Here is a 19,869-nt window from a genome sequence, read left to right as displayed (position 1 = left end):
AACACCCCAAGGGGGAAGGCTAAGCTGTCACCACATGAGATTCTTTTTGGTAGAGCAGCAAATTTGGGTTGTTATTTTCCACAACAACTGATGTTGAATACTGAGACTTTAACTGCTTATGTACAAGAATTACAAAAACGTTTAACTAAAGTGCATTCGCAAGTTTTTGCTTCCCTTCCAGATCCAGAAAATCTCGAAGGAGGCCACAAGTTGGAACCTGGTGATCAAGTCTACGTGAAAAGACACACCAGAAAGACTCTGGAACCGAGATTTGACGGACCTTTCCAAGTCCTGTTAACAACTCCAACAGCAGTCAAGCTTGAAGGAAAGGCATCATGGATACATGCAAGCCATTGCAAAAAAGCAGTATAAGACTCATGATATTGATGTTAATAATGTTAACCTCAACGGAGGCATGGGAAAGACTGAATTCTCTAGCCCCTTTGAACAATAGATTCGTACAACATCATAGAAAATTAGTGCATGACTTGTTAAATAATACGCAACCCCTGGCAGATTGTTGGATCTGTACCCATTCACCAGTATCAGCCACAAGTATACCTTTTCTAGCAGTTCCCGTGTCAGCTGAAGAAATATTCGCTTGGCCTAATTGTTCAGACAACCTGGCCAACAACCAACCTGGCAATACTAGACTATGGAATACTACAATCGCCATACCAATTGTGGGATGGGTAGAATTTCCTTGGTGGCAGGGCAATCTTACAGGAAAAATAGACAACTTACAATATTTAGCATTCAAGGGAGGAAAATGGGTACCTAGGAATAAGACTGGATTAACTGATTTAGGACAGGTCCCCACTGAAAATCTACAGCTCAGTTTCAGTACAACCACCCCTTCCTCTGATGCTTTCAAACCTACAGTATTGGAAAGATATATACATAATAGAAAATGGGAACATTCTGAGTTGTTCCCCCAAGGTGATGCAAACAGTTGTACAAGTAAGCCGGGGAACCTGGTTTGTAATGAATCCAATGAGTATGTCAACGGAATGCATGTATGTGGGAATCCCGCAGCCGGGTACTGTAGCCCCTTGGGACAAAAACCCTCTTGGTGTATGCTTCAGAATGTATCTAGTTTTGTGGATTTGGCTCACAGATTGGTATTGCAGCACTCAGCTTTGTGGGATCTGCCTGAGGGTACATTTTGGATATGCGGAGAAGGAGCATATAAATGGCTTCCCGTAGGTATAAAGGGTACTTGTACATTAGGACGCCTAACCCCGGCTACTTTCATAATTTCAAATAAACAAGTGAATATGCAAGCCGTGCCCAAGCACACACTGTATAAAACAGCTGCAGATAACTCACCACGTCCCTCGGGGAGGCCGCATATAGTACAAATGGGAATTCCCAACAAAATTGCTAGTACCATTTTTATTTATCCTATGTTAACACAGATGTGGGATAAATTAGTTAGAGCCACGGATTATCTAGATGATCAGATTTGGGATATATTGGACATATTAAATACTAGTATAGCTGTACAGAATCAGCTTATAATAGTCACTAACCAACATACCCTGGTATTGGATTACCTAACTGCCTCACAAGGGGGTATGTGTCAAATCATCGGACCCACCTGCTGTCATTATATAGACCCGAATAGTACTATGAGTATGAGATTTAAATTAAAAGACGTACAACGACTCAGGGATCAGTATGACAAAGACAATGACCAAAATAAGGATAGCTGGTGGTCAGATACCTTTTCTTTTCTTAACCCGGCCAATTGGTTCAGAGGGATCGGTGGGTGGGTTACCGGGATTATGCAAAGCCTAATACATACAGTTATGGTTATTGTAATTATATATGTATTATTCAAGGTTGTACTCAAGGGTATCTCGGTATGCACAAATAAATTTTGTGTAATGGATGCGAGAATATAAAGTTTTTTTTTTTGTAATATCACAAAAAGAATGACTAAAATGATCGACAAGGTTTTGAATGGAATATGTCAAAGGGGGGATTGTGAAGAGCAGAACAAAAATGATTACCTCAATGAACAAAAAAAAGAATTTGTGATAAACATTGACCTGTCCATTCAAGGACATTTTAGCTATAGTATGAAATCCTGTTTTTCTTGTCTGTGGAATTGCCTTTGTACTGTTTGTTGTGAAACTGCCGCCCACGAAACTGTTTTCTTTTCTTTTCTTTCTTTCCTGTTTTGTCTCTTTGTTTAAACATGCAAAACTTGTATAACCACTAAACCTACTGAAACAACTATATAAAGAAGGGATAGCACCTTGAAGGCAGGCGTGCTTCAGAGACTTCCCAGTGATACACTATACAAGACGTGTCTTGTGTATTATTTCTGGTGATTCCCCACTTCCAAAGGCTGCTCCGACTGAGTGTGATCCCGACAGTCCTTGAAAAATGGAAAATTGCTGCTACATTTTTAAACCTCCTAAAATGCTAACAAAATAAAAGAACATTTTACAAATGATGCCGATGTAAAGCCGACATGTGGGAAATGTTATTTATTAATGGTTTGCTGTGCTATGGCCATCTGGATTAAAGGGATAATCATTCAAATTTAGAAAATTGCAAATTTTTTAACATTTTTCTCAAATTTTTGATATTTTTTATAAATAAACACAAAACATATTGACCTAAATTTACCATGATCATAAAGTATAATGTGTCACGAAAAAACAATCTCAAAATCACTGGGATTTGTTGAAGTGTTGCAGAGTTATTACCACATAAAGTGACACTGGTCAGATTTCAAAAATTTGGCTCCGTCACGAAGGAGTTTAAATATCCATATTGAATCAGGAGCCCCATATAATGCTTCATAAAGTTTATGATGGCCCCATAAGATGCTCCATATTAAAATATGCCCCATATAATCCTGCATAAAGGTTAATAATGGCCCCATAAGATGCTCCATAGACATATTTGCCCAATATAATGCTGCACAAATGTTGACTATGGCCCCATAAGATGCCCCTTACAGATATTTGCCCCATATAGTGCTGCACAAACGTTATGGCCCCATACAGACACTTGCCCCATATAGTGCTGCACAAACGTTATGGCCCCATACAGACACTTGCCCCATATAATGCTGCACAAACGTTATGGCCCCATAGATGCTCCATACAGACACTTGCCCCATTTGCGGTTGCTGCGATTAAAAAAAAGAAAAAAATTACATACTCACCTTTCCGTCGCTCAGGCCCCCGGCACTTTCAATATTCACCTGACTTTGTTCCGGCACCGCACCATCTTCACCGTCTTCGGCACTGACGTCCAGCAGAGGGCGCTTTTACGTGTTACGGAACCACTCAGCCCCCAGAATATGTTGTGCAGTTATATGTATGTATAATAGGTTCCATGTGAGATGCATCAGCCCACAGGCTGCGCCCCTGGGCAGAGGGGACACGATATTCCCCTTTTGTCCGCCCCCCACCTTTGTAATTCCCACAGTAAATATCGGTAGGCTCCGGCCACCTGCGGCTATTGTAATGTATAGGTACCTTCACACTCAGCGACGCTGCAGCGATACCGACAACGATGTCGATCGCTGCAGCGTCGCTGTTTGGTCGCTGGAGAGCTGTCACACAAACAGCTCTCCAGCGACCAACGATGCCGGTAACCAGGGTAAACATCGGGTTACTAAGCGCAGGGCCGCGCTTAGTAACCCGATGTTTACCCTGGTTACCATCGTAAAAGTAAAAAAAAAAAAACACTACTTACCTTCCGCTGTCTGTCCCCGGCGCTCTGCTTTCCTGCACTGACTGTGAGCACAGCGGCCGGAAAGCAGGGTGGTGACGTCACCGCTCTGCTTTCCGGCTGGCCGACGCTGACACAGGATGCAGGAGGAGTGCAGAGAAGCAGAGCGCCGGGGACAGACAGCAGAAGGTAAGTATGTAGTGTTTGTTTTTTTTTACATTTAGGATGGTAACCAGGGTAAACATCGGGTTCCTAAGCGCGGCCCTGCGCTTCGTAACCCGATGTTTACCCTGGTTACCAGTGAAGACATCGCTGAATCGGTGTCACACACGCCGATTCAGTGATGTCTGCAGGAAGTCCAGCGACGAAATAAAGTTCTGGACTTTCTGCAGCGACCAACGACATCACAGCAGGATCCTGATCGCCGCTGCGTGTCAAACACAACGATATCGCTAGCCAGGACGCTGCAACGTCACGGATCGCTAGCGATATCGTTGTGAAGTTGTTTAGTGTGAAGGTACCTTATGTCTGGCCTGCCGCTTTTCTATTGGCCTGCCCTCTGTATCTGTGTGATATATTCTGTGTCCTGTGAGTAAAGTGTTGTCAGACTGGAAATATGTGGAGACGCAGTGATCTTTTATATGCGCCCATGTAACCAAGCAAATCCAGCCAGCGTCCTTCATTCAGGCTCCAGCCAAAGCAGAGTGGACCTCCTGAAACACGGGGTGGTACTGAAAGAGGTACCCCAGCTTGGTAGACCACGTTACCACGCCCTCTGATCTGAGAGTTACTGCACAAGACGGTGAAGACGGAGCGGCGCCGGAACGGGGAGCAGGTGAATATCATGCAGAGCTGCGCTCCCCCTCCCCATTATACTCACCTGCTCCTGGCGCGGTGCAGTCCCTGCTTCCCCGGCGCTGTAGCTTCTCCCTGTACTGAGCGGTCACAGTTACAGCTCATTACAGTAATGAATATGCGGCTCCACCCCTATGGGAGGTGGAGACGCATATTCATTACTGTAATGAGCGGTACCATGTGACCACTCAGTACAGGAAGACGCTGCCAGCGCTGGGAAGCCAGGGACCTGCAGGGACCGCGCCAGGAGTAGGTGAGTATAATTAGACAGCCCCCGCTCCCCCTCCCCTGCCGACCCCTGGGTATGAGTCGAGGGGGACTTTCAGACAAAAAAAAATGGGCTGAAAATCTCGAGTATATACGGTAAATGATTGGCCCCGCCATGAAGCAACGAGCAGCGGGACTTAGTTCTGCATTATTATGAGGGACCATCAGCACAGCATGACTGTTCAAACTAAGGTTAACAAAAGTTCCTCTACTTTGAAGTTAATGTAAACCACTACTACCACCGAATTGTAGACCACCATGGGGCATGGGGGGTCTCCTGTTGTGTAGGTTAGCTATAGAGCTGTAGTCGTGCTTCATACCTTCTGCTTCCTGGGACTGTTTCTCTCTCTTCCGCTTCTTTCTCTTGCCCTGGAAAAGAAAATCTGTTTTATTCATATATACAACTAATATTCAACATATGAATAAAATGTCGGGCCGGTTTCACAAATCCAACTTTTACAGTCCTAGTACGGACTGCGATGTCCAGACAGGCAATGAGCTTCCTGACCCAAACCTAACAACCTCATGAGCCGTTAGTATTTCGGGGGGGGGGGGATCATTTTGTTTTTATGGAAAATAAGCAAAAAGGATATAAGCGAATAGGAGTCCGTCTGTGTGCTCGGCATTTACTGTGGAGGGACGGGTTTATGAAGAGATGCAACTTCCTGTCTCACCGTCTCGGGCTTTCTCTCATCTCCCGCCTGACCTTTTTTCTTGGTAAACTGTGGAATAGTATATTTGATATTTTACTTGACTGAATCCTTTATCTTGTTTGTACATGCGCCATCTGATAATTCTGAAAATATTTTGATATTACCCTTCTAAGCCCAACAGAAGAGAAATCCAGCAGCCATGGTTCCTTATAGCTATGGTGGACTCATTTTAATTAATAAAAGCTGTTGAACAATGGGGGGAAAAGAGATAGTCTAAGCTTTGGTGGCCATCCTGTACGGCTCCAGGGGCGGTTTATCAGGAAGCACGGGAATATGGATATTTGCTTGGGTCATTAGAGGGCTTGACGTGGACTGGCTTTGCTAGTGTGACAAGTCAGAGCGTATTGCCCCTTGGTCTATGTCAGGCAGCTCATGGTGTCTTTGAATAAACTTCACAAAAAGTATTTAAAAATAATTATTATTAATATTTTTTTTTTTTCCCGGCAAAATTATTATTATTAGCCATTTTTAATTCATTTAGCATCAGCTTTACAAATTTACGAGAACAATTTCCAATGTTAAAAGAACTGCAATGTATACGTACAAAATTGGATGCAATACATCATCCAAAATAAATGCTGCATTTTTTTTGGGGGGGGGGGTGGGGGGGGGGGGGTGGACATTGTCATTGAAAAGAAAACCTAAAAACCCCGCACATCTGAACAGTCCTACTGAATAACATTGGTCCCAGTGCTGTCAGATTTTCCCCAAGGACAGAACTCTGACCGAAAATACGGCCGTGTAAATGTAGTCTTTACTGTGATTTACTGTTCTTGTCATATGATTGTAGTAGGTGTAATAATAATTATTATTATTAGCAAATATCTCCAATTATATATGTAGTATAGTTTTTCTGACTCGCTGTATAATTTTCATCATGTGCAGGAATTGCAGGACCTAAGTATCCATGGTTATGACCACTAGCAACTAGCTAAAGTGGTCGTAACCATGGATACCTAAGGTCCTGCGATGCCTTCACACGAGGAAAGACATAGCAACTCAGAAGAACTATATTTAATTTATAATTGGAGGTATTTGCTAATATTATTACACCTACTACATTGGGATAGGATCCTGGAGATGGGAATACGCCTCTAAATAAAAAAAAACTGTGGCCATTTAACACCAAAGTAACGTAGCGTTGAGCATTTTAGTTGGACCATATAGCCAGTTTAGTTTGTATCACGTGCTAATAAATGTGGATCCAGCTCATATCCGGAAGTCATGTTCGGATGTGTTGAAATCCAACATGGCAGACCCTTCTTTTCCCAAACATCTGTAGACAAGAGTGGGGGAAAGTCTTCACTCCCAATACAGATTGAATGGTTGGTAGATCCTGCCAAAAATCGTCAGGTTCAGCCAACATTCATCTAATGTGCATTGTCAAGTTAGGATTCCTAGCTATTGTCTATTGAAATTCAGTTTTTTTTACACTTAAGAGTTGAAGGATCCATGTGGAGGTCACACTTACATAGTTGTCTCTTGCAGACCACGTTGGGTAGAGCTGGGAGTGAAGCTGCCTCTCTTTCCTGGCTAGCTCATAGTACTTGGCCTGTTCTTCTCGCGATAAAGAGTGCCACTGTGGGGAAATGACAGTCAGACGTCACCTACCATACCACGACATTCACGTTTCACTGACCACGTGAAGAAACACCTACCCTACGACCAAGGATCTGATTGATGGCTGCACTCTCCTTAAGTGTGCACTCCGCTACCACCTTGGCTCTCATCTCTTTCATATACAGCATAAAGGCATTCAGCGGCTTTTTAACATGTGGCTTCTTCTCTTCTTCCTTTTTAATTGACATGCTGGATTTCCTAAAGGACAAGAGGGTCAAAAAAAAAATCCTCAATAAATGAATGATGCTTGCAAAAGGACCCATGACTGCTGTATTAACAATGAAAATAACATTGTTTTTAGGGAACCAGCAACCTCGGTGGGATTGGTAGGAGTTACAGGACTAGATTTGAAACTATTTTTTTTTAGGAAAAAGACCCTTATCTATTTGTATAGAGATTGGAAGCAGAGGGATTCTTTCTCTGAAGGGTCAGTCTGGTCCTGCGGTATAAGGACAGCCCATTTACATTCATCAAAATTGAAGTTGCAACAGCAAGAAGAAAAATAAAAAAAGGCCTGGAGTTATGGAAAACACAGGATGGATAGACATTGTGATGATATGCAAGTTCTTGGAAAATAAGAAACAGCATTTTCAAAACCTCTTTATTCACCAGTTTTTGAACACAACAGCATCAGGCCATGCATTGGTCGTGCTACTGTAAGCAGCCTGCGTGGCCTAAGCGTCCCTGGACTTATTTCCCATCTAGAACATTTGGGATTTCATTGGTCCGCAACTACAAAAAGGAGCTGCCAGCAGCAGATCTTGATGATTTGCCCAAATGCATTCAGTGCAGCAGAACATTCCTCAGACACCCATTAATAACCTCATTGATAGCAGGTGTGTAACTGCAGAGATTTATGATGTGAAAAAAAATGGAAACAAAATGTTCAAAAACATCATTTTATTCCGTTTCCATTTTTGTCAACCTGATTAAACAGTCCGATTATTAAGAACGGTGTGGTCCTAGGAACATTCGTTCCACATTACTGTCCAGTGTAGATAAAAGCACCCATAGAGACTTACGAGTTTAGATTGGGACTGAGATTTCCAGAGGACGGCTCCTGCTTGACAACTGGCGAGACAATGGCAGGGTGAGGTATCCCGGAGGTATGCAAGCTGTGGTGAGGAGGGGGCACCATATGTGGAGAGAATCGGCTGGAAACCAAACTGCAGAAAGAAAATTAATTTAATCGGAGGAACAATAAACAAAAGTTAGAGACCAATTCATTATTGTATTTGCACTTTTATTTATTGGCGTTTTTCATTTGAGTCTTTTCTAAATTCTATTTTACACGCGTTTGCCTGTTTTTGCTTTGTTTGCCATTGCGGGCAGGGTATGGGGTTTCCAGAGAATTTTAGCTGATCATCAATTGAAGTTTTTGCATAAGTATACGCCAGTTCACCCTGGATTTATTTTTATGTATTGCAGATAGTTTAGTGCAATTTTCCGACATTTTAGTGGAACGTGCTAAAAAGTCAAACATCTTAAAAGACAAAACAAAACAACTAAAACACAAGACAAAAAAAGGGATAATAGATAATTAAACTGCAATTGAGGAGTTGGGCCCTTTATTTTATATGAAAGAGTAGATAAATGAGGGAAGGTATGACCGGACAGTAGAATACCTGGACATGGAGGCGTTCATTGCCAGCGCGGGATATGGGTGCCTGAATCCACCGGGAGGGATAGAATACATAGGTTGGCCCTGTCTGAGACAGAAGGTCTATGAAACAAACTGCCCTACAGGAACAATACAAAGCCATAATATCATCCTAATACAGAGGAGACACTTACTGTGGGACCAGCCATCCCAGCGGATGGGGAATCTGTCCTACAGCTCCTGGGGACAGCGGGTAGTATGGGGAAAGCTCTGACGGGTGAGGTGGGCGCGGGATGCCTGTAAACATGAAAGCTTAATGGGACATACTATACAAAACAGAAAAACAAAAACTTCACATTTCAATAGACTGTAAAATAACTGAATTCTTACCAGTCTTTGGGTCTATTTCAGGTGACAAATGTCCAGGAGGCGTCACTGGTGAGAAGCGGTCGTTGCTGTAGGTGATGAGGGGCGTTAGAGGGTGCATATGATGGGGATGCTGGACAACTGGCACCTTGTTTGACTAAAGAAAAAAAAAGTAAAATTTCAAAAAGGTGGGTAGGGGGTCTACAATACACTAGTGGACAGGACATACATAGTCCATCTCTAGACCCCCCCAGAGTTGAGCAAAAAGACTTGCAGTAACCAAGTCCAACGACCACGTCGATAGTCCATGACAGTCCAGAGCCATGCCCACCTCCTCCTACCTGCCAGCATCCCTGGCACCTCTTCTGATTAGTAGGCTGGGCTCCATATCATAAGTGTCTCACGTTGCAATTATAACGTCACGCTAGGCCTTCTGATTAGAAGAGGAGCAAGGAAACCTGGCATGCAAGATGAAGTTCATAGGGTTTTGTACCGGTGGTCACAGACTGCCAACATGGCCACAGGACCATTCGTTGAACCGCAGCGCATCCGAGTGGCTCAGAGGTTAGAACTATTTTGGTGTGATTTGAAACCCAGCGCTACAAGGAGTTTGTATGTTCTCCCCGGATTTGTGTGGTTTTCCTCCGGGTTCTCCAGTTTCCTCCGACATTCCAAAGACATACTGATAGGGAATAGGGACTGTGGTGATAATATATGTAAAGAGCAGTGAATTTAACAACGCTATATAAATTAGTAAAATAAGTAAGCTCAACCCCCCCATAGATTTAGAAGAAGTCATCACTAATCCAGAGAATAGATGATGACTAACTGGAATACTGTTTTTAAAAAGGTGCATACATCATTATTAGGCTAAAACATAAAAAAAAAAAAAAAAGTTGATTCTTACTAGCCCAAATGAACACAAGAAATGGACAAAGCAGTCCTGTAAGGAGCGAGTGTAATCTACTCCATCTGCAGGACTTTCCCCCTTAACGGAGCCCCATTACGGTTCCATTAGTATTTGGGAGGCAGACACTGAGCAGGTCGGGCCTCACCCCACAACCACTCTTCTACCCCCTCTCCTACATTAAGTAGCAGCTCAGCGCTCTGCTGAAAGCTTAATGCCAAAAGAATAGACAGGAATCCAGGTGCTAATACAGGTATACAAAGGAGGAACAAAAGGGGCCTCGTGTGTGACGAGAAACATTTTACACATCTAGACGCAAGCATGAGCGAGCGTGTAAAGCTATGCAAGCATGCGTGTATGTGTGTGCATGGTGTGCAGCAAGACCGAGCACGAATATATGTCTCCCCTGTCAGTGCATACAATCAGCGTACATACTCAGCCTCAATTATATATCGTCCTGCCTCATAATGATCCATCATTTTCTGACAACTGATTTATATTCAACACCGCTTGCTATAATTAAAATACTTTTCCCATTTACAATCTAAACAAAGATCGGTCTACACAAACATTGCTGAAAAGGCCCAAGTCACGGGACATTGTCAAGGATCACAATGGGAGATTTTTTTTATTTTTTTTAAACCTTTTAAGAAAAAAAAAAATCCCATTATGGAGTTGTCTAATTTCAGGAGTGCACCTTTCCCCTGTCTCCTGACTTCCTGCTCAGTAGTGGCAGTGCACTTTCAATGAGTGACAGTTCAATCCAGCGGCATGGTTGTGCAACTGGCCTAATCTGCATACGTAAAAGCTCTAACTAAAGTGAGAGTGCATTCTTTACTTAGAAGACAGGACTCCACTGAAACTGCAGAGGTGACCTGTAACACCTGGGCAATAAGCAAAACAAAAAAAAAAAAAGTTTTTACAAGCAAATTCCCTATCAGTATGTCTTTGGAATGTGGGAGGAAACCGGAGTGCCCGGAGGAAACCCATGCAAACATGGAGATAACATACAAACTCCTTGGAGATGTTGTCCAGGGTGGGATTAGGACCCAGGACCCCAGCGCTGCAAGGCTGCAGTGCTAACCACTGCGCCACCGTGCTGCAGGTGAGAAGATTAATAAATCTAATAATATTGTATGAAAAAATTGAAGCCACTAGATCGAATTCCCTTGAAATATTTTGAGGCATCAGGGACCCATGGATCCAGTCACAGACTGATGGCGACTTCCAGAATAATGTCACTATCTGTATAAAATATACAGACACTAATATCTGATGGCTGCGACTTTTGATCCATACGAATTTTAGGTTACATCATAACTCCTATCGCCATCACCTAAGGTTCTACATCCCCCTTCTTCCCTTCCCCCACTTAATACGACACAGTTGAGTTTATGTGTATTTGCTTTTTTTACTACTAAACTCAATAAGTCAAGGATATTGTTTTTCTCCTTTGTAGTCTGATATTTCCCCCTGCGAGGGAATCCTTGTACTATATATTCTGTGTCATTCATGTTATTTTGATGTTATCTGCAATATAAACTGTTGAAACTATAAAAAAATAAAATAATGAGAATCCTTTTAAAAACTACCTATACTGACGCTTAAAAGTTGAAAAACCCTACACAAACATGGGGAGAACATAAACTCCTTGCAGATGTTGTCCTTGGTGGGATGTCAACATAAGACCCCAGTGCGCCAAGGCTACAGTGCTAACCACTGAGCCGCAGGAGCTGCCTTCGATATTTCTACATAGATTTGAGTTAAGATTTTCACACAAGTTCTAAAAGTCGATAAAGAAAACCAAACGAAACAAAAAGGAGGGAAAAATATTATTTTTAAATAAGAAACATGATCTAATATCACAGTGGCAAAAGTTTGTTCACAGTCAGGAATATATATATATATATATATATATATATATATATATTATATTATATTATATATACTGTATAAGGGAGTCACAACACACACAAAGCAAGGGTTCACATACTTTTGTCATTCACCGACATGTAATATTGGATTACAGTTTCCTCATTTAAAAGACAAAAAAAAAAAAAAAAAAAGAGCAAGGGGCTGCAGGAGGAATAAAACTTCACTTTCTCCCTGTAGCTGCTGCATGACACTTTCACTCTGAAACAGTGAAAAAAATCTTTGCGATATAAAATGGCGAACATGTATACAGCCATGTTTACTGTGCAATATGTTGTTATTTTTATGGGGCACATTATCACTTAGATTCCAGGCGGAATAAGCCTAAAAATACACTATTCATTTACCCTGAACAGGATTTAAAGGGAACCTGTCATGTAAAAAAAAAAAATCTATTAACCTGTGTACATGGCGTTAATCTGCAGGTTTAATTGCATCTGAAGCCGTGTGGCCACAACACTAAGGCCCAGCTATCGGGAGGAAAGGAACTTTATTCCTGCCGACTTCAGTCACTGCTCAGTACGTAGCGAGCAGTGGCTGTAACCGCGTTCCAGCACTGACTGACAACAACCTCCTCCGCAGTGCATCAGTACAAGGAACAGTCAGCTGGGACACAGCCGCTAGTTACTATATACGGACCAAAGACGTGGGGGCCAAACAGCTTCAGAACGCCGTTACCTCCATATCTGCAGGTTAGCATTTCTTAATGTGGCAGAGTTCCTTTAAAAATAAATAATGTTTGATTGATTCATTTGGTTCTCATTATCTTTAGGACTTGTGTTAAAATCTCATGGAGTTTTTTTTTTTTTTTACAAAAAATGATCTAAAAGAAAATTCAGAAGATATCAAACTCCACTGTAAATCACCTATCAGAAGAACAATACATAAGTTTATGGTAATTGCGTGGTCAAACTGCTGGGACCCCCACCGATCCTGAGAATGAGTGCCCCAAAGTCTCTTAAGTAACCAGAGCAAAAGTCATGATGTGCAACCCCCCCTCCAACGACAGTGAATGGAGCAGTGGTCTCACATACTCATCACAGCTCCTACAAATGGACTTTGAGACCAGTTTTCAAAATTGGAAGGGTCCCAGTGGTCAAAGCCTCGCCACTCAATTTTCACCCATTTTATGTGTTATACAGTCATGGCCAAAAGTATTGACACCCCTGCAATTCTGTCAGATAATACTCATTTTCTTCCTGAAAGTGATTGCAAACACAAATTATTTGGTATTATCTTCATTTAATTTGTCTTAAATGAAAAAACACAAAGAGAATTGTCCTAAAGCCAAATTGGATATAATTCCACACCAAACATAAAAAAGGGGGTGGACAAAAGTATTGGCACTGTTCGAAAAATCATTTGATGCTTCTCTAATTTGTGTAATTAACAGCACCTGTAACTTACCTGTGGCACCTAACAGGTTTTGGCAATAACTAAATCACACTTGCAGCCAGTTGACATGGATTAAAGTTGACTCAACCTCTGTCCTGTGTCCTTGTGTGTACCACATTGAGCATGGAGAAAAGAAAGAAGACCAAAGAACTGTCTGAGGACTCGAGAAACCAAATTGTGAGGAAGCATGAGCAATCTCAAGGCTACAAGTCCATCTCCCAAGACCTGAATGTTCTTGTGTCTACCATGCACAGTGTCGTCAAGAAGTTTAAAGCCCATGGCACTGTGGCTAACCTCCCTAGATGTGGACGGAAAAGAAAAATTGACAAAAGATTTCAACGCAAGATTGTGCGGATGTTGGATAAAGAACCTCGACTAACATCCAAACAAATACACTGGAATACAATACAATGCAATACCCCCAAGAAAGATAAATGTCCCAGAGGACAGTGAAACTACTCCGACTGATAAACTAATACTGCCAGACTCATGGAACTAAACTGCAGCCGTCCCCCGCACAGAGATGTATACAGATAGCACCTGGCAAATGCCCAATAAATGCCGGCTTACCTAGTGCGATGCACTGCTGGATCGTGGTGGAACAAATGATGGTGCCAGCTGCAGATAGAGGGGGTAGCACTGTCCGTGCCTGATGGCGAGGTGCAGAGCGGTGACCAGGGGCGCTCCGGCCGGCCGGAGCTTTGCTGCCTCTGGCACTGGACTGCTTGACTGTGTGCATGGCATTATGAAGTCTGAAGACTACCAACAAATTTTGCAGCATAATGTAGGGCCCAGTGTGAGAAAGCTGGGTCTCCCTCAGAGGTCATGGGTCTTCCAGCAGGACAATGACCCAAAACACACTTCAAAAAGCACTAGAAAATGGTTTGAGAGAAAGCACTGGAGACTGCTAAGGTGGCCAGCAATGAGTCCAGACCGGAATCCCATAGAACACCTGTGGAGAGATCTAAAAATGGAAGTTTGGAAAAGGCACCCTTCAAATATCAGGGACCTGGAGCAGTTTGCCAAAGAAGAATGGTCTAAAATTCCAGCAGAGCATTGTAAGAAACTCATTGATGGTTACCGGAAGCGGTTGGTCGCAGTTATTTTGGCTAAAGGTTGTGCAACCAAGTATTAGGCTGAGGGTGCCAATACTTTTGTCTGGCCCATTTTTGGAGTTTTGTGTGAAATGATCAATATTTTGCTTTTTGCTTCATTCTCTTTTGTGTTTTTTCATTTAAGACAATTTAAATGAAGATAATAATACCACATAACTTGTGTTTGCAATCATTTTCAGGAAGAAATGAGTATTATCTGACAGAATTGCAGGCGTGTCAATACTTTTGGCCATGACTGTATGTGTTTATGGGACACGTTAAAGAGGACATTCTACTAAAAAAAAAAAAAAAAAAAAAAAAATCAGTCTTCTTACATGTGATATTTGTATTAAAAGATCTCAAAGAAAGCCTCAAGGTTCTCTGGCTCTACAAGACTGGAGCAAGGCCAAAGATAGGAATCCCTCTGTTAGATCAACCCTTGTACTGTAACGTCAGTTCGCTGCAGATGTGAGACGAAGCTGTTGATACCTCAATATCCCACGAGCAAATCATAAATGGTCAGAATTTGCAGCCTCATCTAATCAATAGAGTCAATGGGTCCATGAAGGGAGAGATCGGCAAGGTTTCAGATTGTACACGTGATTCAGGGGAAAGTAAACAGATTTCATAGACTTTCTCCACTTGCATGGAATGAATCGTACCTGTATGGGTTAATGCTATATCATAGGTCTAAGGACAGCTATCCTTCCAAAACATCTGTGTGGCCATTATACACCTTAAAGTCTCCATGCATTATATGGACCAACCCAAGCCAAAATATTCACCTCCATGGCATCTCACCGCTAGGAGATACTCACCAGGTGCGCAGGTGATGGCGACCTGGCATCCTTCAAGCCGGCAGTACTGGGGGCATCTAATAAAGGCCATTTCATCTGTAAATACTATAAACGAAAAATAGAAAAGTTATTTAAAATATATCCAGGCAATGAGAATAGAAAAGTTGTGCAGATGAACCTTCCCGAAAGCTGCAATTGTCCTGAAGACCATCTAGATGGTGCTGTTTTAGCAATCTATATAGGAAAAAGTTGCTAGACATGTTAACAGGACGGCCATGGTCCACACACACACACACACACACACACACACTAGCCTAAACTATTGTCACAGTAGTAAGAATCTGTATGGTGGACAATTCTGGAGTATAGGAAGTCTATGGGTGCGGTGGGATTGAGTCTTTAATCACCAGCATGTGTAAAGGAGCATAAAAATGAGAATATAAGCATCAGTCATAGGTTTCCTAAACGTTATTGGGAATAACTCAGACCCCACATATGATGACCATGTGCTAGCTATACAAGCCATGACATCAGCCCGGCTTCCCGGAGGGGCAGATCCCAATGGGAAGTAATCAAACCCATTACACAGATTTTCCCTCATTAACCATATAATGACAAAGTAGCTCATACTTTTATGGACTTTTTTTTAGGAGAAAAAAAAAATAAAAAGTATATGTCTTGTCAAAAGGGAATAAAAATGAGGTAATGATAGAGTCCATTTGTCAAATTAGCTGCCTGTAAAGCTCAGTCTATGGAGGAAATCTGACCCATCCTCCTCCCACAGATGCTCCAGTGCTGGGGAGGATTTAGGGATTTGGTGAAGGGCAGGGGGGTAGCAGGAAACTGCCAGCATGGGCAGATATAAATCCTGGAGGATCCCGGGAATGTTTACATGGGAGAAAGAAAACTGGGGTAGTAAAACCAACAGAGAGCAAGACAAGGTCCAGCTGTGAGATTCCACTTCATCCTAAGTGACTGGAGACCTTGTTCTCCTCACAGCAGCCACCACATTACAGCCTCCTTCCAACACAAGCTGCTAAAGTTTATTAATCTTTCTATGCTGGAACCTAAAAAAAGGCCCATACCCAGCAAAGACTAGGCACGTATAGTGCCAGGCCTGCCCCCACTCTGGAGAGTGCTGTGTGGGTGTTTTGGGGGGAAGGGTGAGGGTTCTGCAGGCCTGCGGAGTGACTGGAATCCAGCAGGAAATGTCCTTATTGTTCCCGATGACAATTTCCAGAACTGGAGTAGACAAATGGCATTGTCGCCCCCCCATCAGACCCCCTCTGACATGCTCCCCCCTCCCTTTACTAAAAACAGATTTCCAATTTTAAACCCTCTTCCATACAGTCAGATAAGCAAATAACTCCAGAAAGCAAGGGGCTAAAAAGCTTAATGGAACAGTTCCTGTGATAAAGAAGTAGTTGGCTCATTCTTGTAGAGACGGCTATGACTAGCCAGTGGCAAATATCTACTGAGTATAATAAGTTGTTATTCACACCTTGCCTGGTGATCACATCAGATAGATCGGTGCCACAGCGGCTCCTCTGGGGTTATATGGTACAAATTAATTTATGCATCTATGGTCGTTTTAATAAAAGGAACAGTTTCAATTAGTCAGTTTCAGTTAAAGTGTCACTGGAACGCTTCAGGTAACTAACTTGGCGTCATCTGAGAGGAGCCAAGTCATTGAGAGAGTCATGGTGGCCCATATTTCCACATTGACTTCCTGGTCTTCCGACATCAGAAATCCTGTGCATGCATATTGACAACTTGGCATAGGCATTTGGCCATTGTGTGCCCCAGATCCCATGGTGATTTAGTCGTGCCTTCCTTGCGTCATGTGTGCCCCAGATCCCATGGTGATTTAGTCGTGCCTTCCTTGCGTCATGTGTGCCCCAGATCCCATGGTGATTTAGTCGTGCCATCCTTCCATCATGTGTGCCCCAGATCCCATGGTGATTTAGTCGTGCCATCCTTGCGTCATGTGTGCCCCAGATCCCATGGTGATTTAGTCGTGCCTTCCTTGCGTCATGTGTGCCCCAGATCCCATGGTGATTTAGTCGTGCCATCCTTCCATCATGTGTGCCCCAGATCCCATGGTGATTTAGTCGTGCCATCCTTCCATCATGTGTGCCCCAGATCCCATGGTGATTTAGTCGTGCCATCCTTGCGTCATGTGTGCCCCAGATCCCATGGTGATTTAGTAGTGCCATTCTTGCGTCATGTGTGCCCCAGATCCCATGGTGATTTAGTCGTGCCATCCTTGCGTCATGTGTGCCCCAGATCCCATGGTGACTTAGTGTTCCCTCCTTTGCGCCACTTGGCTATTGTGTATGCCCTACACCCAATGGCATTTGTCATGCTTTCCTTGGTGTCATTTAGCCATTGTGTATGCTCCGGATGGATCCTTTAGTGATTCAGCTCCTCAAAACAATCAAACCCAAGTACATCCTCAGAGCACAGGAAAAGTGGCACGTGTGCAGGATTTCAGCAAAACCCAACTGACATCCAATCAGGGGGATATGGACGTGATCCCGACAAGAACACCATGACTCCTGGGAATGCCACTGTCTCAAGTAAGCAATATGTCTACACCATGACAAGTTCTAAAAGTTGATTTTCTGCATAAACTTGTGTTCACAAACTGTAAGCAGGACCCTCCCTCCTCTTGATATCCAAGTTGTGTTACTCTGTATTGTCCGTACAAGGCCCCTCTAATGGAAAAGGTTGGCGCTATAGAAATAAAAATTAATATTACACAAGGACATCTTTGCTACACCATCTGTAATCCCCATAGCGGTGCGCTCCAGCTTTTTCCATACTTGTGGCTGTCAGGGCATGATTGGAGTTGGTGTGTATGTGTGTGCGTATGTATGCATGCGTGCGTGCGTGCGTGGGTAGGTAGGTAGGTAGGTAGGTATGTATGTATGTATGTATGTACATACATACTTAATTTAGAATTTTCTTTATAAGGGGGGGTGGATAACAGGGCAATTATGCAGAGCAACCTAAAGACATGCCCCCAGGGAGTCCCATGAGTAAAACCCCCTTTGGTAAGGACCATAAAAATAGCACTAAATAATAGGCCCATATCTCTGGACCCGTATGAAGGATTTTAAAATAAAACACATACTCAGAGGAGCAGTGGTAATGAAAGAAGAGCAAAACTGACTATGACATGCCCCCTTAAGTGTACCCAACACGTATCCACCATTGATACAGACGTGGCAGAGCTGACTGTCATTTACTGCAACTATGATTTATCCATTTTCCATATGGCTATAGTTTTTTTTTTTTTTTTAAAGAAAGAACTTTCCTAGGACAAAGTGCCTTTATTGTCTATAGATCGGTCTGCCATTGTGACCATGCTTTTCTTCTGAAAAGCTTCTAGATTGTCATATAGTAGAATTCGTGATCCCATTTTTTTTTCCGATGAATAGGGCTGCGGGTAAGTTTGTGGTGTTAGCTACTTGCGAAAACTCGCTGTTCTAAGTCGGCTTTGCAACACTCCTAAGCACTGACCTGAAAGTAATGCATGTAACTTAATGAGGGCTCACAAGAATCTATCCAGAGTGCCAAAAAATGCAAGCAGTGCAAACTTGTCCCAAGTAGAAATTGTGTAAATATTAAGCAAAACTGCAAACAAAGCTCAATACATTTGCACTTTTCCCTGTGCACCGGTGGATATTTGCACACAGGAACCACACTGCTCTGCGCGTAAACGGACACAGCTATACAGACAGTAACATGCAGACAGATTTCTTAATGCTGAATTGTTTTCTTTGCTATAGCCTGCAGGAATGCTTCCCCTCCCACCCTCCCCCTCTATCCCCTGCTCTCTGCCCGCCTCCTCATCCCCACCCCCCATCGGTGGCACAGTCTCCCAGTCACTGCTGCCCTGGGGATGTTTACTTTGGCTGGGCTTAGACCTATAGCTGTGGAAAAAGGAGAGAGTGAGGGAGACTCAGGGAGGGGATGCAGTTACACAAAGCTGCTATATGCTGCTAAGTCTTCCTAAAAGTTGTAATGGTGTGTACTCCCTAGAGGGCCACGCCAGGGAAGGCCACAGAAAGAAAGGTCCTCTAGTCACCGTCCACGGAACCAACGTCAGAAGATGGACAGAAAGGAAGATGGCTTCCATAATAGGATGGGCCCAGATAACGTCTCGGTTTAGGTTAACAGGTTGGCCAGTCGGTGGACTGATGGAAATAGCCTTCAGGGCCAAAATTGACAACACGGGTCTCTTAGTGAAGGTTTGCCCTCATCTTTCGGCACAAACTATTTGAGAGGAAAATCCCCCATCATATGCTAAAATGAAGCCGCCTAAAGGCCCCCCATACACAGACTAATGTAGGCTGAACCTGCTAACATCGGCAAGTTTGGCTGAAGGGCTAACGTATATGGTGGAGCTCGCTGGTGGTCGGTCGGGAGAAAGGGCGATAGTCTCTGAGACATGTCCTAACAGAACAAATGTTCCTGTGCATGCGAGAGTCATCCGAGATTACTGCCAGCCGAACGATCAACCAAAGCATTGTTAGGCTGACAGCCATTTAATGTGTATGGATAGCTTAAAGGGCTCTTATTGGCTCTTTGGGTTCAGACCTTTGGATCTTAAAGCAGTGAA

The 19,869-nt window shown here is 43.1% G+C and overlaps 1 protein-coding gene across 2 annotated transcripts in view; it reads right to left on the bottom strand.

The window, feature by feature from the left end:
* TCF7L1 (transcription factor 7 like 1) overlaps window positions 1-19,869 on the bottom strand; it is a 72,599-nt gene that overhangs the window by 12,964 nt on the left and 39,766 nt on the right. The window contains exons 4-11 of one of the 2 annotated variants that reach the window (XM_069766685.1): window positions 15,264-15,347; window positions 9,142-9,274; window positions 8,946-9,048; window positions 8,777-8,860; window positions 8,174-8,317; window positions 7,190-7,349; window positions 7,003-7,110; window positions 5,139-5,187 (exon numbers count right to left, since the gene is read on the bottom strand). In XM_069766685.1, coding sequence (XP_069622786.1) covers window positions 5,139-5,187; window positions 7,003-7,110; window positions 7,190-7,349; window positions 8,174-8,317; window positions 8,777-8,860; window positions 8,946-9,048; window positions 9,142-9,274; window positions 15,264-15,347 — 865 coding nt within the window. Of the gene's footprint in view, window positions 1-5,138; window positions 5,188-7,002; window positions 7,111-7,189; window positions 7,350-8,173; window positions 8,318-8,776; window positions 8,861-8,945; window positions 9,064-9,141; window positions 9,275-15,263; window positions 15,348-19,869 lie in introns of both variants that reach the window. The other variant, XM_069766684.1, reaches the window with a different exon arrangement.

The sequence above is a fragment of the Ranitomeya imitator genome, chromosome 4 (assembly GCF_032444005.1).
Source record: "Ranitomeya imitator isolate aRanImi1 chromosome 4, aRanImi1.pri, whole genome shotgun sequence".
Lineage (NCBI taxonomy): Eukaryota > Metazoa > Chordata > Amphibia > Anura > Dendrobatidae > Ranitomeya > Ranitomeya imitator.
Note: the sequence above shows the minus strand (reverse complement) of the source record. Positions and strands in the feature narration are given on the sequence as shown.